This window comes from Oikopleura dioica, chromosome PAR, assembly GCF_907165135.1.
Source record: "Oikopleura dioica chromosome PAR, OKI2018_I68_1.0, whole genome shotgun sequence".
Taxonomy (NCBI): domain Eukaryota; kingdom Metazoa; phylum Chordata; class Appendicularia; order Copelata; family Oikopleuridae; genus Oikopleura; species Oikopleura dioica.
In genome coordinates this window covers 2,652,271-2,676,953 of record NC_137293.1, presented here as the reverse complement: position 1 = coordinate 2,676,953, position 24,683 = coordinate 2,652,271, and the positions used below count along the sequence as shown (strand labels likewise).

Genomic DNA, 24,683 nt, shown 5'->3' with positions numbered 1-24,683 from the left:
GAATTGACATTATTCTACAATGCAAAAACTGATCTACATCTTGTGAAGGAGGAAAATAAGCGTTTAAAAGATATTGAAGATCGTCTTAACCGAACGAAGAAGGAGTTAGAAGATTCAAAAATCGCGAACTGCGAATTTCAACAAAAAATTGAAGATTTGGAGGAAGACAAGGCAATACTTGATTGTGCAAAAAAAGATGCCGAAGAGAGAGCTACGAATCTCTCAAGACAAGTGGTTCGAATGAAAATGGAAATAAGAGAGTTGACCTCAAATAACGAGAAACTTCAAATCGGTAATTAATAATGTTATGATATCTTCATTCTTAATTTCAAAAATTGTAATTTCTAGAAAAACAAACAATCAAAAGTCGATATGATGATCTTCAACGGGACTATCAACAAACGAGAAATGAAATTCGTCGGATTCAACAAGCGACTGGCTCACGAGTTTGTCAACGTTGCGGGGAAGATTTTGATACTAACGACCATAAGAAAACCTTTTTCCCAAGATGTTCCCATGCCATTGGTGCCTCATGCATTTTTGCCCGTCGAAGAGATGGAGAACCACGGTGCCCTCTTGAACATAATTACTGACTTTATTAACTGTCAATCTCAACAGGACTTTTTCTCTTCTTCCTTTCCTCTTGTTTTCTTTCTTCTTGCAGAAAAACCTCCGGATCAAGAATTTCAAAGTATTTTATGAAGTAGTCTCGAATTTCATCTGTTGCATCTTCTACATAAACTTTGAGATTATTCTCTCGTTTATCCTCCAGATACGGATTAACCATTTCTGCAGCGTCTCTTTTTTGACTCTCATCTGGTCGAGAGCAGCTTCGCTCAAGAAGTATTCGGACAATTTCCAGGTGACCGGAACTGATCGCGTCCATGATCGGCGTCATTCCAGTATTATCTGAAAGGAAAATCGAAAATCGTGAGGGCAAGTCGACCTTTACCTTGAGAGTTATAGTCGTATTGACGATCAGCTATGAGCCGGATGCAGAGCTCGGAATCTTCCGATAGACGATCGTTTCCAGCACTTCTTGGAACGTATCTTATATATAGTTTTCAAATTTTCAGTAACAAACTGCGCTTTTCTCGAAAAGGGGTGTTGAAATTTAAAGCTTTCCTTAGAATAGCATTTTGCAACGCAGTGCATCCTGAAGCATCTTTTTCATCAAGAAATTGCTCAAGAAACGTCTTTCCTGCTCTTTCGTACTCCTCCTTCTCCTCTTCATCCATACTGTCTTCATAATTTTGGATGAAGCGAAAGTCCGCTTTGTATTTCATCGTTCCCTGGTTCTCCTTACTTTTCTTCGAGTCTTTATAGTTCTTGTACTGTGTTGAAAAAGAGCTCATAAAGCTCAATGTTGTCCTCAAAGCGTTTTTAGATCTAAAAAAAGATTTTGTTCTGAAATCATGGAAGAGTACCTCCACCAGGCAAGCTTGTGGAAAATGGTTTCGTCGTTGGTATATTTTTTCAGAATCGCCAGCTTGATATTCGGATCCGCACCGAGCATCCGTTTGAGCTCTTGATTGTTAATTGTAATTCTTAGAAAAATCAAATTATTTTTTTTTACCTTCAGAATCGTCATTTTCGCAAAGCTTCAAAAACTTCGCCTCCTCTGCTGTCGGTGTCGATCTTTCTTTATACAACTCACTCTTAAAACCTCTCAAGAATCTGTTCGTTAAAAATCAGTACCTCTTCGGGTCGCATTTTCGGCTCGAAACAAACCTCACTTTTCCCTTTTTATTCTTGCGTCAAGATCGAGATATGCTTAGTGCAAATAGTCTTAGTGCTATAAATGTCGCTTTATCGCAGATTTTTTTTTGCTAGCATCGAAATTCCCAAAGCCGATTGAAAAATTTCATTTTCTTTGCAAAGAACTTCCGATATCCATCCTCAATACTCGTCAAAAAATTGGCAAATTTCAATTTCTAAATCAGAACTTCAGATAAATGATTTGAAGTTCAATTTTTGTTACGCGTCACTTCCTCCTTTTTCCGTTCAATTTCAATTTGACTATTAATTCCGTAGCATCCTTGAAACACCTTTGTCTTCTTAATCCTTAGGAGCAGTTCTTCCCTGCTTTTTTCTTCGCGAACGGGCCGCTGGGAACGGCTGACACGGGCCAAACATCTTTGTCTTCTGAATCCCTAGGAGAACTTTTTCCTCGTCAGTTTCTTTGCGTGCGGCTGAGGTAAGAGAAAGAAACGAGTCCGGAAAGTTTCGTCCCATTGTTTGCTCGCATTCAAGAGCGACTTTCGGAAAGGGGGGAGAGCTGCTTTTCTTGGGCACGCTCGTTTCATTTTTCGAGGGGCTGGTGCTTGGGCACACACACCCTCTTTTCCCGCTCATTACTGGTGCGCACCACACCGGAGGAGAAGTGGGGTGAAATAGCGAATTTACACAAAAAAAATCGAAGCGCTCCCTCTCTCGAATTTTTTCGCCGCCAAGTGGGTGAGCCCCTTTTCTACCTTGCGTCTTTGCCTAGACGACCGTGGCCAGGGCTGGCCTGTACCATTGTTTGTCCCAGCTCTTTATCCTAGGGTGGAACAGCTCTAGAATCTCCCAGTGTTGGTAAGTTTGAGTCAGAAGTTCCGACTTATTTTCTCTTGGAAAAATTGCTTCATGCGTCATAAATTGGAAGAAGTTCCAGTGCCAGACATAAATTGTCTGACAAATGATTCTCTGCTTCCCAATTTTCCAGAAGTCATGAATCACACCACTTCACAGTTTCTACCATTTCTATCTCTCCTGACACGATTCAACTCCATATATTTGCCCGGAAAAAGGAACCTTATTCTCAAAAAAAAATTATTTTTTCCAGAAAAAAATTAAGTTCGGAGAGCTAGAAAGACGGCTTTCTTTCGAAAAAGATGTCGAAAAAGATCAATTATTTGATCAACAAGTAAAGACGAAACATAGTATTATCGATTCGATTTCGTTATTCCGCGTCTTTCGTAAAAGGGATCGGGCACCGACCAGTGACCGTTGAGGCGTTGGCCACCCTACTGAGAGTTGGTCTGTTTGAGTGTTTTGTGAATTGAGCGCGTAAAGGAGGGCTTGCCCACGTTTCTCTCTCCCTTGTGTTTCCCTTCTCGCTTCGTAAAAGTAACGATGCTCTTACATGATGGCGCCCGCGAGCAGAGGATGAACAGTAGAAGACCTCCTTTTACAAAAGGGCCAACTCCAAGACCATCCGGCCATTTTTACGGCCTGGCGAATAAACGATCTATCCTTTTTTCTTTCTCAACACGGCGGCGTTAATTTAAACCCTTGATCCGTAAACTTGAGATTTCACAGAAAAAAATATTTTGGGAAAAAAAGAGGTTTATTTGTAAAAAAAGGAAGAAAACAAAAACGAGTGGAGACAACGAAGAGAGACAGCTAGTGAACTAAAGGTAGACAGAACTTTCATTTTATGATTTTGTGATAAAATGGTCAAAAAGGGAGAAATTTTTGAAAAAATAATAACGATTTTGGTATTTTTGAGGGTCGAAAATGGTTTAATTGTTTTCTTAAAATAATCATATTTCTGCCTTGAAAATGAGCTTTTATTTGATTGCCAATAAAATCAATTTTTATGAATTCATTTTCGATGAAATTTAAAAGAGGCCTACTCCATAAATTATATAGAAAAAGTGTTATGTAAACCCTCTTTTTGAAACAAAGAATGATGCTTGAATGATTTTCTTTGGCGCAGCTGAATTGGCAACTCCAAGATCATCCTTTTCAAAATCATTTTTACGGCCGAGCAATTATCTTCGCTTCCCCGAAACCCTTTTTATAGCTTTTAAAGAGCTGTATTTTCAAGTTCAACCCTTTATTTTCGCCTTTATCGGTATTTTTCCTTGATTTTTATGCGGAGAAAAATCACTGGAAAGAAGAAAAAAAGGATTGTAACCTCTCACCTTGGCCCTGTTTGAGCGTGTTATTTACTTTCTGTGTTTGATTCCGGATTCCGCAGCAAATAATTCGCGGACTACTACACCCGTCACAAGACGGGGATGGTAACTTTTTTCTTACCTTCTTCTGTTTTTGAAAATTTTCATCTACCGAAATTCCACTCGCAAAATTAATGAAAAAATCAAGGCTTTTTTATCGCCTAGGGTTAGGGTTAGCGTTTGGGCTAGAGTTATAAATCTGATAGAATTTGACTAATACGCAAGAATTTCTCGTAATAATAGGAGTTTTAATACGAGCCAATTTCTGCTCTTTTTGAAAAAATGGCGAGCTTCGCGAAAGGGATTTCGTCCAGGGACTGAAAATCAATTGCTCGGCAGCCAGTTTCCTGGTTTCGTGAATCAAGCGAATCATTCGAACAATGACTCTTTTCCACTCATCCTCCTTGACTTTCGCCACTTCCGAAGCTTTCCTCCACATGCTTTCAGGATTATCTATTCTTCATCTTTCGTTTCTATTCATCAGCTCCTCCTCCTCCTCCCTCAACATTTTTTTCTAGCTCGCTTTCATTTTCCAACGCCTGATTTGATTCTAATGAGAGCATCTCAGTCTGAGTCTCATAAAAATCTAAAAAGGGCCGGGGTAGGAGTTGATCTCATCTAGATCCCTTTCGGCTTCATTTTTTACCTGATTTAACGAGCGTCACTTTTTAGTGAGACACACTCGCGTAAATTATTTTTATAATCAGGGGTTGAGTGTCGCAAATTTATTAGTCACATTATCAAGGGTCGCCAAATTTCATGGCCGAAAATTTTTTTGAGTTTTCGATTTTTCGATTTCAAATTTCGAATTTCAAGAGTGCTCAAAACTGGCGGCCAAAGTCTCCAAAGCGGCCCTCGACAATGGACAACCTGCCCCTGTTTTTTCGACGAGTGGTTTTGTTCTTTCTTATCCGCCGGCTTTTCATTCTTTTTTTTTTGCGCGAGGCGAAGTAATGACAACTCGAGTTTATTTGGTGGTTATATTCAATGGTGGTTGACAAACGCGGAAGGGGATGTTGAGGGTCCGGGGTTGTCACGGTTACGCACGGTGTGGTTTTTTTCTGGATTCGTGTGAAAGAAAAGGAGCCAAATTCCAAATTTGCGATTTATGGTCGAACATTGGAGCTCAAAATTTCAATCATTTAAACATTTATTATCATCCCAAAATAGCAGTAGAAAAAAATCTCTAGAAAAAAGGGATGATTTTTTTTTCTAGAAGCGACTCTTGCGGGCGCTCCCTTTTTTGGAAATTTCATCATTTTTTTCAATTCAAACTTTGAATTTCAAAGTCAAGAAAAGAGATTCCTTCTATATCATTTTCCCAATCGAAAGAAGCATACCTATCTACATCAGTTGATCAAACGCGGTGAACCATTTTTGAGGATGAATTTTGATCAGGGCCCATCCTTTTCCATTCATTTCCAGTGTGATTCGCGTTTTGAATCATCAGCAGAGAATTTTCAGAGAAATGATCGTAGAAGGTAAAAAATATGACCTGCTTTTTCTGCCGATTTTGTTATGTTTCATATAAAAAAGCACCGAAGATCGGGCACTAAACACTTGAAAGAATGTCTAAAAAAGTCAGTTCAAATAGGAATACTAAAATCACTTTTTCTGAATTTATCATTTTATTATAATCAGATAATTTTTAGCCGAAGAACGGAGAGGGAACTGCCTTGGAATAATTGCATTCAGCATCTCAAAAACGGCAATTTACAAGAAGATCTAATTGAAGACATAGAAGAGTCACAGAAAAACAGGCGTCAAAAGCTTTCTTCGGCAACTTTCAATCGTCATTCGAGGAAAGGAACGCCATAAGAATTCGATAAAAGAAAATAAGTTTTTGTCCGAATTCGTAAAAAAAAATCCCTGCTAAAGTTTTTGTCTGAGCGGCGCTGGCCCTCGCTGCTGGCCCTTTTCGAGAAAAGAAGAAACCCTTTTCGACCCGACGGCTGCGCCTCCCGTCAACTTTTCCCAAAATTACTCGTCAACTCGTTCATTCGCAAATCGTGACAAAATCGAAATGGAGAGTCCGAGGAAAAGAGAGTTTTTCGAGAACGGGACTTTCGTCAATAAGGGGGAAGAAGAAAGGCTGATGGCAGGTCTGAAGGAGGAGATTCTAAAAGAAGAGCCGGTTGCTACCCCACCTCCGACAAAATCAAGGAGGAAATCCGCAAAGCCGACAAAGTAAGTTTTGTAAGAAAAATTTCTAGAATCCGAGTCAGGATTTCAAAAATCTTTTTTTATAATTGAATTCTAAAATAATTATTCGATAAGGATCTTCGTAAAGGAAGAAGAAATCCCCGAGGAAATCATCGAGGAAATTCACTCGGATCCGCTTCCTGAAGACGCCTTCTTTCCAAAACTTTCCGAGAACTTCAGCCCAACGCAAAATGACGATGCTTTTCTCCTAGACGAGCGACTGGATATTCACAAAATCAAGCATTACGATAACTGCCGCGAAAAAATTGATGGGGAAATTGTTCCCCTTGATTTTGATGAAGATATCGCCAGGCTTCAACGAGTAAGAATCGTTTTCCTATATGACAGTTTTTACTCTGAACTGAAGTCATAAAGACCTTTTTAGTCCAGCTCAAATCACGTTGTCCAGCGAAAGAAGGAAATTCACGTCAAGTTGTCGAAGAATCAAGAGTCGCCCAAAGCCAGCTCGGTGGCGCTTTTGCATGGGTAAGCATCATTGTCATCATGCTAAGAAAGACGCCATCGAGTGGTGTTTTTTCCTATTTTTTCTTCAAAAGGAGAAGCAAGCGCTCTGCTGCATCGCCTTTTCGAGACAGCTTTTTAAATGATTAAAAATTTAAGTTCAAATCTTCCCCAGACGATCGATGTCGTCGCGACTGTTAATGTCAAGACTGCTTCAAGCAACAACAATGGTCTCAATCAGAAGATTCCACCTACCACCCCGGCGAATCTCGGTAAGGTCTTCTAGGGTGAATTCCTTGCAAACGAAATTAAGATGCTCTGCGAGAAAAAGCCGTCGCGATCAAAAGCTGCATGGAATTGACACAAATGGAAGTGCAGCAATTAATTCTCGGCGGTTTAGTCGTCAAAGTCTCAAATCGAAAGAAACCAGATCAGAGCTTGAAGTATAACTGCAAATTCTGCATTTGGTACAACCACGACACCAATGGGCAGGTAAATTACCACCTTGAAATCAAGGAGGAAAATTGCTGAATGATTTTCTTCAGGTGAAACTTCGGAGCTTTGGAAGAAAAGAAGAGATCAAGAGACATCACATGCTGCATCTGAGATATGAGCGATTTCAGTGCCAGTACTGTCCTTACAAAGTATGTTGAATCAATGAACTCTGGGTTCATGAACTCATCTTTTCCTCCTTAGGTCGTCCGGTCCGATCATCTTCACCGTCACATGAAGAACAAGCATCCAGAAGTAAATCATCCAGGGCCTCAATCGACTCGAAGTAAGCGCCCACAGCTTGGTATGATGGAAATCTACAGAAAGACATTAATTCAACTTTCAGATTATGACCTTCCTCCGCTGGACTTTCCACCGACGATGGTCACAGACAATCTACCAGGCCGATCAAGGGGACCAGTGATGCAAAACGATTTCCTGAGCTTGATTCAAAATTCCGCCACCGGGGCAAATATTCCAGCGCAGCTTCTTCAGAGTTTTCTCAATTTCCAAAGGTGATCATTATTCCGCCCCCCTCACCCTGTTCCTTCTGTATTTCCACTAAACTAAACCATGATCAAGACTGGCCCAGACGATGCCAGGCGCGAACCCTCTACCGGAATCAGACGAAGCTGAAACTGCCGAAATAACAATCGAGTCCGACAACGAAGAAGAATCGACGATTTCTGGCTCTTCCTAAAAAATTTTTTTATTTATGAATTATATTTGAATTGTCCGAAATCGCAACTTTCGATTATTTTCATGGAGAAAATAATGAAAATCATCAGAAAACATACTATTTATGTCCACCACTGCAACATCTTCACCGACAATTCGATCTAAGATTTTATTTAAAAATTCTTCTTGATAAAAATTGCTGTGCAGTCAGACCAGTTCAGGTTTTTAAAAATTTTTTGCCAAAATCGTTCACCTTTTCTCATGTTCAAAGATGATTTTTATCATGAAAGAAAATTGAAAATAAACATTTTCAATAAAATCAAAATCAATCTTGTCGGTTTTTATTGTTGAAAAAAGATGGAAAATGTCCAAATTATTATTTAAATGAGTCAAATTAATGTTGAACCAATTTGATATGAGTATTTGCTCCAAGCGCGTTGTTTGATTTTGGTAGTGGAGCCTTTATTTGTTCAATAAGCATTTCTTCATCGCCTGAAAATAATAGAGAAATTATCACAAAGCTGCATTTGGCTGAATCTGGTATCAAAAAAGCTGCCAATTTGTAAACAAAAAATATCGTGCGTCAAAGAAAGAAGAGCGCAGACAAACAGATTTTGAAAACAGATGACAGCCGCAAGCACAATCGGATTTATTCTCGGTAAGATTGGGCGCCATTTTGAGCGTAGATTTTGACAGTTTATTTTGCGAATAGGAGTGATGTCCTTGACACTGTCGATTTTTTGCGTGATTAGTACGCATTGGGTCAAAGCAACACCAACAGGAAAGCGTTTTTATCATAGTTCTCTTCTATGTCTTCAAAGAAAAACAAGAAAAAACTCAGATAAGGAACTTCTCAAACAAGCGTTGTCCAAACCTTTGGTCTCTGGCAAAAGTGCGAAACGATAACAATGGGTGGATTCATGAGCTGCAATCTTTGGAATATGCCGATAAGTTCCATGCCTCCATTGCTGCTTTCTCTCCAAATAATGATGGTCTCTGGGGCGATCTTTGAAATTCTCGGAGTGTGTGCTTCGATTTATACGCTGAAAATTTGCCTGAATTGTTCGCAAAGAAGAGTTAGAAACGGAGGAATGATTGCTGGAACGGGCCATTTGCTTGGATCCTTGTTGATTCTCACTTCTGGAATTCTAGCACTGGTCATTGTCATTCAGGTAGAGTTGGTTTAATTGGATGATAAAGATTCGGTTCAGAATAATTATTATAAAAACGAGAGTGCTATGCAAGGAGGAGGGTGGAATATGGTCACGAATAATACTTATAATATGGTTCTCGGATATGCTGCATACTTTGCTTGGGCAGCTGGTTTCTTAGGTTGATAGTTTTTCTGTTTCTTATTCTCATTCTTCTTTAGCGATGGGAGCAATGGGATGCATGTATGCCTCTGCTTGTTCCTCGAGCCCTGAAGAAGATGACATCTATCAGCCAAAACAGAGCTATTACAATGATCAAGGCTACTATCAACCAGGAAAGCCGGATTTTTACGCTGCTTACGATCCTGCGTCCCTGCCTCGTCAAAATACATATCGATCATATTACTGAAAAATTATCTAAAATTGAACTTTAAAAAAGTCTGAAGAATAGATGTCAATAAAGTTTTGTTCGAAAAAGTAGAGCATATGTTAACCGCATAATGGGCTGAATACGATAATGAAGAAAGCGGGTTCTGTAATGCAGCGATTTTGGTGGATTACTGCGCAATCAGCTTAAGATTTTTGCCGTATAAAATCGACAGTGCGCATTTTTTTTTCTTAGATTTATTCAGATTCAAAGGAGAGAAGTGACTATGCTTTTGATTTATGGTTGTTAAATTATTATTTTCGATGATTTTATTTGAAATAAATCCACAACCATGTGAAGAGGAAATTTCTTCTCGTTTTGAGCGCTGTTTCAGCTGGATTTTACTACAATAAAGACAATGTAACGATCAAAACTGATTGAACAATTTTCAGACTAGGTCTTTTAAGGGTCTATCGAGGTTCAAACGAGGCTCCCTCATTTCATCCCTTCTGACTAAGGAGCACGATCGACAAGCATTTCGGAAAGTAAGTTTTAATAATGTCCAGAATCAGGACTAAATTAGAGTTTTTTGGATTTTGCCCCGACATTAAAATTCATCACTTTCAATTAAGTTTAAAATAATCATCTTTTTTTTAGCAAGATGAAGCCACAATTGACCATCTTCTCGGCCTCTTCAACATGGTCGAAGCTAAACGATCCCCCGAATACCTCCCTTCTTCCTACTATTTCTCAGAAGAACCCGCTCAAGAAATCAACGAAGAGGCAGAAAAAGCTTGAGTCCATTTTCTTAAGATTGACAACCAAATAATAAAAACAAAATAAACTTGCCGATACGATGAAAACAAGCTGACTTATTAGATTTATGATGCTTATTCGAATATGACGTTTTTGAAAGTGTTGAAGCGAAAATAAGACGTTTCGGGTTAAATTGATTGGATTAGTTACTTTCAAGTTCCGCCGAGCTTGCTTATTTGGTACGACAAAACCCGGTGTAAAAATTGTAAATATCCAGCTTTTGTGTTCAAATCATGTTCCTGGAGCGGGAATCATAACTGCTCTCTCGATATTAACAACTTGTATTTTTTATTAACGGGTATCATTGATCAATATAAAGCGATTTCATTAATGTCCCGAATACAATTAGTATAAATGAGCAAGTAATAAGACAAACGCGGCCTCTCTCCATTTAGCTGAGACCCTGACTCAGGACCTGGGCTCGGCAACCTGAGTAGAAAACCTGAGTCAGTGTCTGAAAGAGCAAAGATGAAAAGCCGCGTAGCGGCTTTTTTAGAAACGAAGCCGCAAAGCGGCTTCTCCAGAATTTAAATATAAGTAGGCATAACGCACAAAAAAATCAACTTTTTCCCTGTAATAGATACAAATTTGAAACTTTGGGAGCAACTAAAACACCAAAAATGACTTTTCAAAATTTTTTGGAAAAAATTTTTTGTTACAGTTTAGTACTTTTTTTCACCCCTTTTCTGACTACTTTTCGAGCAATCCAAGCTACGGTAGTCTAAGTATGCTCATTCGAAAGAGCGGAAAAAACTGAGTCAGAATTAACAATAAAAAGGGGTTCCTGGTGGGGTTCCCTGGATTCTAGGGATGAAAAACCCCTTAAAATTAGCCAAATTTGGGGTTTCATTCGACTTATCGTGTGATGACGTCATTTCCGGTCAAAAAACAACTTTTCTATTTCTTGCTAAAACAATGGGAATACAGTAAATTAGTACCCCAGAGTTCGAATCTGAAGTCAAAAGTTCATAAAAAGTTCATTTTCGGGGTCAAATCGGGTCATTTTTGAGTGATGACTCATCATTTTTGTGATTTTCAACCCCTAAAATCTGGGGAACCCCCCTAGGAACCCCTTTTTTTCGATGTATCTGACTCAGTTTTTTGTGCTCTTTCGAATGAGCATACTTACAACCCCGTAGCTTGGATGGCACGAAAAATCAATTTTTTGACAACTTTGGGGTACTAAAAAAGTACTAAATTTTAAATTTTTGAAATTTTTTTTGTTGAAATGTTGTCGGAGCACAAAAATCTATATGATAGGTGAAAATTAGCTTCCTACGACTTTCAGACAAAAAGTCGATTTTTTGTGCGTTATGCCTAAATATAAGATGGAATAATAATCTTGCGAAGCCGCTTCGCGGCTTCGTTTCTAAAAAAGCCGCTACGCGGCTTTTCATTTTTGCTCTTTCAGACCCTGACTCAGGTTTTCTACTCAGGTTGCCGAGCCCAGCTCAGGACCTTTCAGAAAAATAAGGGTATCTTATTGAAATTTTAATGTAAAATATCAGTTTTGCCACGTGGTGACCTGAGCTTTTCGCTACCAAAAATTGAAAAGCGGAAAGAGGCGTAATCCTGGGCTGGATTGAAATTTCTGGAATTCTGTGGAATGCGGCCGCCCCGTCGCCACAAACGTGACCAAGCTCGGCCGCTGAATATTCAAATCGGCCGAAATTTTCATTTTTATTTGACATTCGCCAGCCGATAATTTTGATAATGATTGCCAGTTAATTATGATATCCGCTTTTTCTAAAATGCCCATTTTTGATCTTGACCAAGGATTCTCATGAAACAGAAAAAGCAATTTCACGTGAGTCTTTGTTTTTCTCATTTGTTCAACACTGGAAAATACTTTGTATTCAAACTTTAGAAAATCAATTAACACAGTTTCTATTTGATATGAATATCGTTCGACGGAGGCTACTTAGAGCGCCGTTTTGCATAAAATCAAATGAAGGATTTTTTTGATGATGTTTTATTAATAAAAAAAATAAGGAAAACCAAGTCCAGTGGAAAATGTACAGAATGACAGGACATAAGTTGACAGCAAGAAAGTTTTTTTCTTCCGCATTTTTATCAATTCGTAAAACCAGTTTCTAATAAACTTTCTTTGTACAAGTTACTTTGTGATTTTGTTGTTCTTTTTCTGAGGTGAAAGAAAGGGAGGTTATTTTTCTTTTCTGAGCGAAAAGAAAAAAATTTGATTAAAAAAAAATGAAATTATTAAATTTGTAAGGGTCACCGTGATTTTTCACACTTTTAGGGGGGTTCTGATAGGGCCTTTCGAGAAGAGATAATAAAGGGGCTTTTAAATTTAGAGATCGTTGGAAGAAATCGCTGAAAAGCCGTCTTCTTGATCGCGGGCAAGAGCTAAATCGTAGACTTGACGGTACTCGGCGAGAATTTCTAGAGCGCTTGGTCGATCAGCTGGGATCGCGGCTTTGCATCGCTTGTGCAGCGGGTCGAGGAGGAGTAGGAGCTCCCGACCGTCTTCGCCAGCCCATTCGAGAATCCATTGAGCGAGGGACGGCACTAGAAAATGATTGAATGAGGGAGCGGAAGGGATTTGGGATGGTTGACATTTGACTCAAATCGTTGGATCGAGCGGGGGTGATTTTGGGCTCTTTTTTGCGCATACGCGTTCGCGGGTTAATTAGATCTTGGTTAAGTTTAGGATTTTCTAGAGCTATCTTACAATTGAAGGATGGTCCGACCATCATGGTCGTTTTGTAAAGATAAAAACTTCCAAAACAATATTTTTTTTAATTTTATCTTATCAATTTTTTCGTAACGATGTTTTGAAGACGCAATCATAAAACCTTAAATTATCGCAAAATATTATGTCAAAAATAAAACCAAGCGACTCATCCCTTTTGAGCGCGAAATTCGCTTGATGAGGCGATTAGAGGTTGAAGACGCGCTTTCTTTTCAAAAGTACTCGTATTAAAAAAGATCACGTTTGAAAGCTTCATCCATCAAAATCCGCACCTTGCGAGATCGGGTTAAATTTCAGAAAATTTTGCGGCGCGAATTGTAGATTTTTTGATAAATGACCTAATTTTTTTCAATATTGAGGTCGATTTTCTTTTCAATTATTTTTAATTGAAAATAATTATTAAAATTTAATTATTATTTAAAATTATTCAAAATTTTATTTTTTTTTTAATTTCATCTGTCGATTTTAATTGTTTAATAATATCAGAAATAATTAAATTTTACTAATTTAATATTTTTATTTTTTTTTTGCTTACCTTTGTAAATATCGACGCTCTGATCAAAGAAGCCCTGGCTAAACTCCTCCGGCGCTAGAAATTCGGAATCCAGAAGTTCGACGTTTTGGTAAAAACCAGCCGAGCATTTCGCCAATCGATTTTGACTAGGAAGAACAAGGCTCAGATCATCCACATCGTTCAAAAGAAGCCGGAAATCCTTCGTCAATAGAAATTGATGAGTGATCTTTTGCAAACTCCAGGTATCGCACAACACTCGCGCCCCTGAAAAAAAAATTGTAAGCAAAAGAAAAGCGCATTTTTTAAGAAAAAAGGAGTTGTCCCCGTGCACCTGTGCTCCTAAGCACCGGGTCGAGTCTTTATATTTTTTCCAAAAATAAAGAAATTGAAAAAATTCAGGAGCGCGTACTCGATGCGTCGTGTTTTCGAGAAATTGCGACATTTTTACAACAATATTTCAGCTTTCATCTTTGATAAACATTTCCACATCGTCATTCATTAAAAATGTCCAAAAGAGGATAAGATGAAACACTTTTAGGCTGGAGTCAGCAACCTGCGTAGATCAATTACGTCGGAATTAGATGGAAAATAAAATTCTTGATTCTACGTTTCCTAATTTGAAAAAATCATAAACTAAAATCATTTTTGATACTTATGGTTCGTGAATCTTATTTCCCGAAAGTTCTCGAGCCATGTGAGCGCAAAAATAACTGAGACAACGCACGAAAACGCACCTGAAAATTCGGCCAAAATAATTTCGGTTTTCCTAAGAATGTGACCTTTTCAGCCCAAGAACTGGCCAACTATCGTTTTTTATCGTTTTCAAAAACAAAACTTACCCTCAGGTTCCATGTGATGGAGGACAGAGAGGATAGAAGCATAGTCAAGCAGGAGACGCTAGAATTTAGAGTTTGAATATTCAAGTTTGCACTTTCAAATTTTACCATGAGCAAATGCGGTTGAGCCAGCTGAGGTGACATTTCCAAAACATCTGGCAGGTTTCCTAGCCGCCCGTGCGGGTGATACTCCAACAGGACTTGCAAAAAGGTTGAAGAAAAAAGGCGAAAGTTTTGAGTCAAAAGGTCATGAAACAAATTAATTTTCTTGAATTCGAATATTTTGACTGAACACGAATCATCACTGGAAACTCAGGGGAGCAAGAAAAAGTGGACTCTCATTGATTGTTTTCATATCATAACAGTGACATCAGTTGTTTGAATTTCAAACTGTTTTTCCACATTTCCTGACACTGTTATCAGCGCACTTTAATTTGAAAAGAAAGAGCTGAAAATCTATGTAGGACTCGATCAAACAATTTGGAACGATGGAAAAGTACCAAAAACGTTATTGAGTCCATCATCTTTAAAAATAGACAGGAAATACGAGTCCAAATCCCATTAACCGGAAGCAAATTACTGAATATAAGCGACCGCCAAAGATAGTATTTCAAGATACAACGAGAAAAAGTTGATTGATTTTTAAGATGGGCAACGTTGGAAATTACAAAGGATTACGACAATTATTCGACCTCGAGGCCGTCAAGGATAAAACCGACTTCTACGACTCCCTCGATGCCGAGCAGAAGGCTCGATTTGATGAGATCGACGAAATAATCAAGGATTTTTTCGACAATCTCTCGAAGGATCAACAGGGCCAGAGTTTGAACGAATGAGTTAACGATAGGCTTGTTGTCGTAAGATGAAACTTCGGAAACTCTGGATAGGATATTTTAAAAAGATAAAAGAGCACAAAATGATTTTCCCTTATCCTTCTTTGTCGTTTCAATTTTTTCTCTGAAAAATTTTGAAAATAAAGCCCAGTAGAAAATTTTTTCAGCGGAAAAAATGTTCAACCATTTTCCTTCTGGCCAAGCAGGATCTTCGCAGGAGCCAACAAGTTGAGTGACGAAAATTGAGGGTTGGAGAGACTTGAGGTTTGCGATAAACGAAGTGTACTTGAACCTTTTCAGACGGTTCAGCTCTCTTCTCAGACAAATAACTTAGCGTCTTGTTATTTGTTCTTATACACTGCAGGGACTTTTTGGAAATTTTAGTCGAAACTAATAATTGAGAAGCGTTAAGCGTTGAGAAACTTTAACGACTAGTTTTGGGGTTCAATTTTGGTCAGTTTTGCGGAATTTCAATGCTCCCTCTTTGTTAAAATATCAAAAAAAAATGATACTTGAATTAAAGAATTTTTCAAGAGATTTGAGATTTTAAATGATGATTTTAAATGAGTTTTTCTTTTTGAGATTCCTTTTAAATTGGTCTTTATTTCTCTGAAACGCCAGCATTTTAACGGATTTGGTTTAGTAGATTTAATATCAAAACTAGGCCGTTTTGAATTCTATAGGATTATTCTGCGCAAGATGCTTTGTTTTTCTATTTTTGCGTAAAATACTTCGACTTTCCGGCGAACAAGAAAGTTGTTCCTCTTATCAATTTCTTAATTTGTATGGATCAATAATTCCAATCTTGAAAATGTATATTTCAAGTGTGTCTCTTTGAAAATGAGCTAACCGGTCCTTTTGACCCTAGCGAGGATAAGTGGAGTTCCGTTCCAGTTTGTTTTGAAGACGCGCTTCATGGATCCCTGAGTGAGGTAGGTCCGGTTCTTGTCCAGGTCAGCCCAATCATCACAAGTTAGCCACTTCCTGCACTCGCCCATTCCGGATAACCTGAAAAATATTTTGGCCAAGCGCCCTGCAACGTGATAACAGTTTGATACTATTCACGAGCTCACTTCCGAAATACCACGGAGAAGCAATATATTTCAAAGAGGCCTTCAAAAAAGGAGTCTTTTTCTTTAACTCTGTGAAAAGAACCTGACTAAATACGGTAATTTTTGAATATCTTCAATGAGAAGCCGCATAGCGGCTTTTTAAAAATTAAGCCGCGAAGCGGCTTCGCCAAAAATTTTACAGATAAATAACTTTTGTTTTTTTTTAATAATTTTATTTATTGATTAATAATTAATATAATATATTACTAATTGTAAATTGAACAAAATTTCAATTTGAAATGGTACTCTGGTGAAGCCGCTTCGCGGCTTTATTTTCAAAAAGCCGCTACGCGGCTTTTCATTAAAACATTTCCAGAACCCTGACTCAGACTTCTACACAGGTTCTAGAGACGAAATTTAAGGAAGGCTATTTCTATTGCGTCACCTTTTTCATCCCATTTTCGCCCCGTTTTTCTTTATTTTTCCGTGTATTTTTACGCAGTCATGAAAAATTTCATCCCTTCGACCTTTTAACAATATTTTTCTTACCAAAAAGAGCGTTAAAAATACGGTTTGCGGTTGCGAAAAGGGATTTTGTTCGAAGCGTTTGCGTTTATGTTTGTATGTAGTTAGCGAATTTCGGAACTAATTGAGTTATGCAAATGAGCTTAGCTGTCTTCATAAACGTTCTATGACTGTAACCAGAACACAGAAAGGAAGGATGAGGTTATCAAAGTTACAAGAAAGAAACAAGATAGAATAACGTTACGTAATTCAAGGAGCGGCGCGATTTATCAACCGCCTTCTGTATTTTTGAATGACTCAATTTCTTCGTCGCGCTGCTTCTTACCTAAAATAACCGACAGGACAAGGTCGTTCACATTTCCAAGGAAGATCGCAGAGCGTATGATCGCGCGAGGGCCGCATCCCAACACGCACATCAGAGTGCATCGCCGGCGAGTCGAAGTACTGCGACTCTACCGAGAACTCCGACTCGCGGAAGTCATCGTAGTTTGGGAGGTCGTCAGTTTTGGCGGCTCCGGAGTCTTTTGGCTTCAACAATGGACGATCCCTTTTCGCGGTTCAATAAAAAAAGGTTTAAAAATTCGAATTTTTTAACTGTTTTCTTGAAAATTCGAGAAGCCGCTTGCGGCTTCGAGTCAACAGGTATTGAGCCGCGCTCCTTGCGGCTTTTTTACATTGATCTCGAAGCCGCAAGCGGCTTCTCGATTTTTTTCACATCTTCGATTTTTTAAGACAAAAATTTACAATTTTATCTTAGAAATTTTATCGTCGAAATTTCTCTTTAGAAATTCCCGAGAACTGACATCTTCGTCGCCTCGGAATTCCGATAAGAACAAAGCGCAGAGGCCTGAAGGTTCAAGTCATCAGAAATGACCTCGGAAACGCGATTATGGAAGAATTTCCGTCGGGACGCGTGTGGTATAATTATGCTTCGCAAAGCAAAAATTCCAAAAATTTACCCTCGTCGTAAATTGATTTATGTATTTTTTGTTTTTTTTTCTTTTTTTTGAACCGTTCCAATCATTGTCGTTGAGAGTAGCCGCATGCGCGACATTCGCAAATAAGATTAGCGCTATTCGATACTTTGAAATGCCCCTCTTCATGTTGGACTCATAGCAGTTGTTCTTCTTGGCTTTTTTCTGTTCATTAAAAGTTCTAAAAAGTTGAAAAATCGCTGCTGTTTTTGGTCAAAACAGAAATGTTACGCGGCGGTGAATAGAAGGAAGCGTCTTTTGCTATAAGAAAAAAAGGAGCGGAAGGGAAAAGAGATTTTTGACAAAGAAAAACATTTCCGAAAAACCAGTTTAATTTGTGCTAAATTTGTGGGTCAAATAATGATTGAAGGTTTTGTAAAAAAAAAAAATTTTGCAAGGATCGTGAGAAATCGAATTATACGGTAATATCTGCTTGACATCGTGTTCGCGAAAGTGGGAGTAGTCCAAAATCACGTTCAGCTGGAATCATGTACAAGGGTTATGATTTCGAATTGAATAAATTCAGCTTCAAGTCAAAATTTTCAATTTTTGAAACATAGAGGATCTATGATAGTCTATCATTGATAGAACAAACCGGGCAGAGATTCAAACCATTGAAAATCTCTAGAATTTTGGCAAAGGTCTAAAAAATGAATTTTTATCTTATTTTTTAATTATAATCTTAATAATTATTATTCATTTCTTTGTTCTTAATATTTTTTTTTGATTTTTTTCGATGATTATTTTCAAGACGGATTTGATTCGATTAGCTTATTTTTAGATGTACAATTCCAGCGAAGTTCAGACCCTTAGTTTCTTCTCCTCCAACAAAGTACAAGTATCAGAAAATAACGTGACCCCACGTTATACCAACAAATAAATAATCCTGAAAATTGCTCTGCCACCTTTCGAAATCAAAATATTTTTGAAGATTCTTGAACTGTGAGTTCTTTGAACACAAGCTGTCTTTCATCAGATAATCTTTTGATTATTGAAGTTTGAAATTTTTAAAACGACCAAAACACGTGTTTGTTTACGCCACCCCGACCGGGTGCACGTACGCTTGCTGCTAGAATATTGAGAACAAAAAAGAAGCGAGTTGGAGCTTCAAGCTGTCCCCGCGGTTTTTCGCTTTTTTAAACTTTTTTCGCGAAACCGCGGAGCGACAGGAAAAGTGCCCAAAATCCAATCAACCGGGGATCTCAAAAACCGTCGTTTTTATCGCACGTTTTTCTGAGCTGCGCGAATTTAAAGCGTGACACCCTTAATCTTTTGTCGACTTGACAAAGGAGCGCTTCCCCATTTTCTATTTTGATCAGATTTCTACTTCTTGATATGGATAAATTATACTAATTATTTGTGTTTAAAATGGCAGCTTGAGAATACTGCTGAAACAAAGCTGTTAATTACGGCGTATTTATTCATTTGGGTATTAATCAGTATTTTGATACTATATAAACATTTTTGTTCGAAAACCATTTATTCGAATGAAATTGATTGTTTATAGTCGAGCTCTTGTTAAAACTATGTTTTCGAAAGTTCAACTATTATAATTAAGGACCCTCCGTCAGCTTTTTTTCTTCAAAAAATGATAATTTTTAAAAATGCCATATTTTTTGTTCTGGAAGTTTGATTAAGTATAAAATCTTGACATAAGCAAGTTTTGACTAAGAAAACGCGATTTTGAGGGTGTTAGAGTCGAGATAGACCCCAAAAAAATGAAGCCTCAAAATCGTTTTTTGACACGTAGAATCCATTTCCGGGGTCAAAATTTTGAGATTCCGAAAATCGATTTTTCGAAAAAACCTGACGGGGGGGGTCCTTAATTATAATTTTTTAGTCACCAAAAAATAAATAAAAAAAATATAGAATCCGCGATTAAAAACTTTTATTTTAGAGCACTTTTTGTGTTGAAGGTTTAGTCCCATGATCTCTGCCCGGGTTCTCCGGTTCAGGTTGTAGTTCTCCCCGCGGGTAAAGGGACCTTACGCGCAGCGCGAAAAAAAAGGGGGCTAACGATGACCCCGCCAAGCCGCGCCAGCCTGGCGACCGTGAACAGAGGTCATGTAAACAGGCTGGAGATTTTAGAAGGCGATAAGTTCAAGCGGATGAACTCTTGGGTCGAGGGGGGAAGATAAGGATTCGAGGAGACATAGAAGAGCGAAAAATTTTAATTGCTACTTAGCTTCAATTCAAATTCAAATCATTGCATCTCTGCTTATAGTGTTATCATGTTGACAGCCGAGATATAATTTTGATAAAGCAAATTAAGGGTATCACTATCAAAATCGATCTTTTTTGATTAATTACCTGAAAATCAGTTTCTTTATCATTTTTAAAATATAAATTTACGATAGAAGTCTCATTTTCTTTGAAATACAGGAATATTTTTGAATAAAATAGTGATACCCTTAATTAAATTAATTAATTTTTACAATTTTTCTTTTACAATTCTATCAATATTTTTGGTAGAACAAAGGAAATTGCGATAAAGTTATGCTTGACCCCCATTGAGAGATATTTGAACGACTGTTTTCAGCAGATAACTGTCAGCTTGTTATCAAGCCGTTTTTCCATGTTTTAGAATTTGGCCTCAAAACAATGAGTTCCTTGTATTTTCGATCACGTTCAAATGAGTTTGATCTTGCGCCGAAACTCGAGCTCAGGAAAAGGCGATTAAAAAATTTGTGCCTTCCTCCATGACGTACAAGATAAGATTCCCTTTCTCGAAATAGAAGAGTTTTTCAGAAGCACAGAATTTAAATACGGTAAAAAAGAAGAATGCACGTTCTTTGTTGTGAGCATTTGCGTTTCTTAATAACTTGGGCCGCTTAATCTTATCAACTTCGCGGGGAGCGGCACTTTTTGAGCGTTTTCGACAGTTCGAATACTCAAGAAACAATGCTAAGTGGAGGTAAATAGAATTTAAGACCCGTTTCAGCGATAAAAAATAACGCTCAAAAATTGAAAAAATGATATCAGAAAAATGAAATGATAAAGCTCTCACAAAAGAAGATTCTCTAGTCTTTGCTCGGCATCCTGTCTGCGAAACCTGAGTCAGCTTCTCAACAAACGTAAATGTAAAGCCGCGAATAGGAAAAAAGCCGTTTAGAGGCTTTAAAAATTCCTCCACGGCTTTTCATTTTAGCCTTTTCAAAGCCTGACTCAGGTTTTGTACACAGGTTGCCGAGCTTAGCTTCTGGTAATAAACTCTTATCAAAATCTTTAATTGTCAATGAGTGTCAATTTGTTCCACCAGCTTATCATAATTGCCGGCTTTTCACTGTTTCTGAAATTGCTTTTCAGAAATAATTGATTTAACAAATAAAGTAATTGCTCTTATTTAGAGGAACCACAAAATAATTATTAAGAGCTACCTTGATGAACTCAAAATTAAACAACTTTAGTCCTTATAATCTGCTTTCTTGAAAGATCTTGTTGCCTCCTCGAAATGATCCTTCGCCAAAATGACACGATTAAGACTATCTTCCATCATGTGATCATGTCTTTGCGGCTAATGAAAAACCGAAATTTCATAAAAATGTCAAAAAAGATCAACCGTCGTGTTTTCGTGCCCTTCGCTCTCTTTGCCGAGTACAAACTGTCACTCTCACGTGTTCTTACCCTCCTTAACCCTTTGAAGCTTACTTCAGTTAAATAACAAGCTTTAGCTTGTTGAAAACAATTTTACGTTTTCAAGGTCCACAGTGTTCAGGGGAACTTGATTGTTTTTGTTTTGCGAGGATGAGCAGGCGTTAAGGGGTTCCCAACGATTTCACCAACTTTAACGATTCTTTTTCATTGGAGGAAAACTTTCACAAAAGCTTCTCTACAGGATTGAGAAAGAATAAGGGAGCTCTGAAACCATATTAAGGGCGTCAAAACGTTGCAAGACCAGCTCAGAGGATGCACCAACGCCCTTACTTAGAAACAACATTGCCTCTTATAAATGAGAAAATAAATTGAAACCCTTATTTTTTCTGCGGAATAGTAGAACTATGATCTTTGAAAAAAAGTAGATGATGGTTTGGAAAAAAAATTTTTGGTTAAAAATCTTAGCAAAACCAGATTTCAGTATTATCAAACCGTTGGTCAAAATAAGCTGCTTTCCATAAAAAATGACAGAAAATTCATCAGGGCCTTCAAAAACGCATTCTTCCATGATTTCACCAATGTAAAATTCCTTCAAGAATAAAATTTTCATGAACATTTTCCTGGTAATTTATTTTTTCTTCTCCTCGCAATTTTCTTCTGCCGGTTCTCTCTCAACCTTCTTTTATTTTTCTCGACTTCTATTGTTTAAAAATATACAGATTTAAATTTTTGTTTTTCAGAAAAATGTCTCTCGACTTTTTTGATTTTATTCAAATTTGACAAAAAGGGGGCCCTTTCTACAAGATGTTGACGTATGCTCAAAACGGGGTTGGTAGTACCAGCGGGTGTTCTTCGCTCGCGATTGCTCAGGCTCCGAGCTCGCGAGCGCCCTCGCACCCGTATCTGCGCTAGAAAAAAGCACGCGAATGGGCGCCGCGGGGGATCGCGAGCTGACACCGTATACAGCGCTCGCTCGTACCCTGCCGCCGCCACTCTTGTAATAACAAAGCGAGCAACGATATCGAGATATACAATACAATAACAAAAAAGGGGTAGCGGGATTATTTTATGGCCTTGGTTACTTTTGGAAAATGATCAAAATTTATCTAGAATAATTGATAAGAAAAACATAAATAGGGACCATAAATATGCCTTTTACTCTTTCTGAATACAATTTTATCTTTAAGAAAATATGATACAAAATAATTTGTTTTACCTATTCCGCATTCAATAGTTAATAAATTAGATAAACGGTATATCATATACCTTACATTAATTATAATGTTGTTTTCGTAATTATTTAATTTATTTGCAAGCTTTCGGCATTTCGCCATCATCAGGCCACATTCATTACGAAAACAACATTATGAAACGTCAACTTCAATTACAAATATAATTATATCATATTTTTTACAATTTGAACAAAAAATCTTCATTTTGCTATTGCTAGATGTCAGCAGAATCTGAACATCCTTGCCATATTTCAGGATCTCTTCAGCATCCTTGAGAATCTTCAACGAACAATGTAAAGAGTATAATTGAGTTAGCTTCTCTCAATAATGATAATGTAGTTCAAGAGCGGTTAAATCTCTTGTGATAATTTTCATCATCTAATTTCAAGTTCAATATTGCCACGTTTCTACCTTCATTCTGCTTTCAACGAAAAAGCTAGAATAAAAAAAAGAAAAAAATTCCAAAAGTTCAATTCTTCCAATAAGTCCGCGGTCACGCAACCCAAATAAAAAACATTCCACGAGGGTTGAAAATTTAAATTTCAAGTGGCTAGCTCACAAGCGCGCCCTTTTTTAGCATTTAGTTACTGTTCAAAACTGGCTGCAACAACGGATAGTCAAGATGTTCATTCGCTCTAGTTTTAGAAGGGCGTCCTTTTGAAGAAGATATTTTGTCAAAGATGAAAATTACAGAGGGGGAGAAGGGATGAGCCTTAAATTGGTGACGGCCAGCTAGGGGAGACTTGATAAGCTGATAAGGGCGCTGATAAGACTGTTTGATAGAAATTCAGGAAAATAAAAACAAAAGAAATTTTATTCACCAATTCCATATTTATGATTGAAAGTCAGTGGAGATAGAAAACAACGGGAGAAGTAGAATTAAATGCGCTTTTCCTGTATATGTTTCAAATAAAATTAACGAGAATGGGCGAAAAGCGGGTTGTTTTGAATACACTTGCTTAGAGCGTAGAGAAATGAAAGATGAATCAATATGTTTGATTGTTGATAAACGCGTTTGAATTTGATATAAGCATTTTTTGCAGAAAATAGGTGAATAAAGCCCCTCTTTTCTGGCAGGAAATTGATGTTGATTGCAGAAACACCCTTTTCCGGAAAAGGAAGTCCGTTCATTATTGAAATGAAGTGCGTTTAATTAAAGAAAACATGTGAGCTCCGTTTGAGGTACACAATACGGCTTATTTTCTTAATAATAAGGGCGAAAATTGAAAAAGAGAGGTTGATAGAGAAAAAAACTTATACAGAGCGAATTCTATCATTTTTGTATCGCGCAAGCTAGATCTCCTCTCAGGACCGCCTCTTAAGTGGAATTGACCCGTATAAAAAGCGCTTGTTCTGTTTCAAATCGGATAAAAAAAACATCTCAATAAGGAAATAAAAAGATGAAACTTTTGCCAGCAGTTCTCTCCCTCACCGCTGCCCAACGAGGCAGCCATAATGGTCGACCAAATGCGCGAAACCGAATTGATATCCAGGCTGCTGGAGCTATTGAATATGGAGTCAGGCTGTCCCCTCCACAGATCGCTCATTCTTGCGAGTGGGCCTACCAAGGTAAAAAATGATATATTTCCACTTTCTCTTTTTTTTCTCCATTTTAGGCGAGAACAACCGATTGATCCGATGCGAGCGAGGCGAAACCCTCAGGATCACCAACGCCTGGTACGGACGAGAAAACAACCAGATCTGCAACGTCCAGCGAGGAACTGGCCGACTTTACAACGCTGTTGGAACTTGCAAGTCAGATGCTACTCAGGTCATCAAGGACCGATGCAATGGACGACGACAGTGCAATCTCTCGTAAGTTCCTTTTTTCCACCACCTTCTTTTTGATATTTTTAGCTTCTCCAATGGCTTCGTTGGCGATCCATGCTACGGAACCACCAAGTATCTCGAGGTTACCTGGCAATGCGCAGCCCCAGTTGTTGCTCCAGCTATTGACGAAGATCGTCCAACAGGGTACGAACCAGAGCCAGAAAGGGCTCCAATGGATATGATGGACAAGAAGAACAAGAAGATGGGCAAGAAAATGATGTAAATTCCTTTCTTTCTTCACAATTTTCTTTCAATAAAATATCATGCAATATAATCTTTTTCTTGAAGTATAAATCTGTATATGAACTTTTCTAGCGCTTCTTTTTCAAACAATCGATTATCCAAGAAACGTTTAAAAAGTTAACCCAGAATAGAAGCGCTCCTCGTAGAGCCATAAAAAGGCCAATCCCTCGCCCTGCCAAAAGTTCAATAAGCACCATAAATAATCAAACCCGTTCTCTGTTCCCA

At 38.0% G+C, this 24,683-nt stretch overlaps 5 protein-coding genes and 1 long non-coding RNA gene across 6 annotated transcripts; 4 read left to right on the top strand and 2 right to left on the bottom strand.

Moving 5' to 3' along the window:
• Positions 1 to 578: 578 nt before the first annotated feature.
• LOC145704462 (uncharacterized) lies at positions 579 to 1,806 on the bottom strand. Its single transcript, XM_081781916.1, has 5 exons — positions 1,699 to 1,806; positions 1,577 to 1,658; positions 1,428 to 1,527; positions 953 to 1,389; positions 579 to 909 (listed from the first exon to the last, which is right to left on the bottom strand). Exons 1-4 carry the CDS (start codon positions 1,711 to 1,713, stop codon positions 1,065 to 1,067), a joined length of 522 nt encoding a protein of 173 aa, XP_081638042.1. The 5' UTR covers positions 1,714 to 1,806; the 3' UTR covers positions 579 to 909; positions 953 to 1,064.
• Positions 1,807 to 5,770: 3,964 nt separating this feature from the next.
• LOC145703219 (uncharacterized) lies at positions 5,771 to 8,043 on the top strand. Its single transcript, XM_081780548.1, has 9 exons — positions 5,771 to 6,131; positions 6,222 to 6,468; positions 6,532 to 6,632; positions 6,768 to 6,880; positions 6,922 to 7,100; positions 7,154 to 7,252; positions 7,305 to 7,404; positions 7,447 to 7,615; positions 7,683 to 8,043. Exons 1-9 carry the CDS (start codon positions 5,968 to 5,970, stop codon positions 7,798 to 7,800), a joined length of 1,290 nt encoding a protein of 429 aa, XP_081636674.1. The 5' UTR covers positions 5,771 to 5,967; the 3' UTR covers positions 7,801 to 8,043.
• A 225-nt stretch (positions 8,044 to 8,268) lies between these two features.
• On the top strand, positions 8,269 to 9,338 carry LOC145701198 (uncharacterized). The gene is made up of 4 exons (XM_081778424.1): positions 8,269 to 8,436; positions 8,491 to 8,950; positions 8,990 to 9,110; positions 9,151 to 9,338. Exons 2-4 carry the CDS (start codon positions 8,687 to 8,689, stop codon positions 9,336 to 9,338), a joined length of 573 nt encoding a protein of 190 aa, XP_081634550.1. The 5' UTR covers positions 8,269 to 8,436; positions 8,491 to 8,686.
• Positions 9,339 to 9,446: 108 nt separating this feature from the next.
• LOC145701197 (uncharacterized) lies at positions 9,447 to 10,141 on the top strand. Its single transcript, XR_014134257.1, has 4 exons — positions 9,447 to 9,464; positions 9,657 to 9,716; positions 9,764 to 9,841; positions 9,954 to 10,141. It is a non-coding gene; the product is annotated as an uncharacterized LOC145701197 (long non-coding RNA).
• Positions 10,142 to 12,077: 1,936 nt separating this feature from the next.
• On the bottom strand, positions 12,078 to 15,497 carry LOC145702523 (protein O-mannose kinase-like). The gene is made up of 5 exons (XM_081779755.1): positions 15,203 to 15,497; positions 14,284 to 14,378; positions 14,179 to 14,236; positions 13,361 to 13,603; positions 12,078 to 12,641 (listed from the first exon to the last, which is right to left on the bottom strand). The coding sequence occupies exons 2-5, from the start codon at positions 14,317 to 14,319 to the stop codon at positions 12,424 to 12,426; spliced, it is 555 nt and encodes a 184-aa protein (XP_081635881.1). The 5' UTR covers positions 14,320 to 14,378; positions 15,203 to 15,497; the 3' UTR covers positions 12,078 to 12,423.
• Positions 15,498 to 23,756: 8,259 nt separating this feature from the next.
• On the top strand, positions 23,757 to 24,489 carry LOC145703260 (L-rhamnose-binding lectin CSL1-like). The gene is made up of 3 exons (XM_081780596.1): positions 23,757 to 23,954; positions 24,002 to 24,200; positions 24,243 to 24,489. Exons 1-3 carry the CDS (start codon positions 23,786 to 23,788, stop codon positions 24,436 to 24,438), a joined length of 564 nt encoding a protein of 187 aa, XP_081636722.1. The 5' UTR covers positions 23,757 to 23,785; the 3' UTR covers positions 24,439 to 24,489.
• The last annotated feature ends 194 nt before the right edge of the window (positions 24,490 to 24,683 follow it).

Excerpts from the sequence above, each read along its gene's own strand:
- LOC145704462 (XM_081781916.1), bottom strand. Across the intron at positions 1,528-1,576 it reads CGAAAATGACGATTCTGAAG|AGCTCAAACGGATGCTCGGT; the intron begins GTAAAAAAAAAT and ends TTAACAATCAAG. Across the intron at positions 1,390-1,427 it reads CACAAGCTTGCCTGGTGGAG|ATCTAAAAACGCTTTGAGGA; the intron begins GTACTCTTCCAT and ends ATCTTTTTTTAG.
- LOC145702523 (XM_081779755.1), bottom strand. The coding sequence starts at position 14,319 with ATGTCACCTCAGCTGGCTCAACCGCATTTGCTCATG. Across the intron at positions 14,237-14,283 it reads CTCAACCGCATTTGCTCATG|CGTCTCCTGCTTGACTATGC; the intron begins GTAAAATTTGAA and ends TCTAAATTCTAG. Across the intron at positions 12,642-13,360 it reads GAGCGTCGATATTTACAAAG|TGCCGTCCCTCGCTCAATGG; the intron begins GTAAGCAAAAAA and ends ATCATTTTCTAG.
- LOC145701198 (XM_081778424.1), top strand. The coding sequence starts at position 8,687 with ATGGGTGGATTCATGAGCTGCAATCTTTGGAATATGCCGATAAGTTCC. Across the intron at positions 8,951-8,989 it reads CACTGGTCATTGTCATTCAG|AATAATTATTATAAAAACGA; the intron begins GTAGAGTTGGTT and ends GATTCGGTTCAG. Across the intron at positions 9,111-9,150 it reads TTGGGCAGCTGGTTTCTTAG|CGATGGGAGCAATGGGATGC; the intron begins GTTGATAGTTTT and ends ATTCTTCTTTAG.
- LOC145703219 (XM_081780548.1), top strand. The coding sequence starts at position 5,968 with ATGGAGAGTCCGAGGAAAAGAGAGTTTTTCGAGAACGGGACTTTCGTC. Across the intron at positions 6,633-6,767 it reads TCGGTGGCGCTTTTGCATGG|TTCAAATCTTCCCCAGACGA; the intron begins GTAAGCATCATT and ends TAAAAATTTAAG. Across the intron at positions 6,881-6,921 it reads TACCACCCCGGCGAATCTCG|ATGCTCTGCGAGAAAAAGCC; the intron begins GTAAGGTCTTCT and ends AACGAAATTAAG.
- LOC145703260 (XM_081780596.1), top strand. The coding sequence starts at position 23,786 with ATGAAACTTTTGCCAGCAGTTCTCTCCCTCACCGCTGCCCAACGAGGC. Across the intron at positions 23,955-24,001 it reads TTGCGAGTGGGCCTACCAAG|GCGAGAACAACCGATTGATC; the intron begins GTAAAAAATGAT and ends TCTCCATTTTAG. Across the intron at positions 24,201-24,242 it reads CGACGACAGTGCAATCTCTC|CTTCTCCAATGGCTTCGTTG; the intron begins GTAAGTTCCTTT and ends TGATATTTTTAG.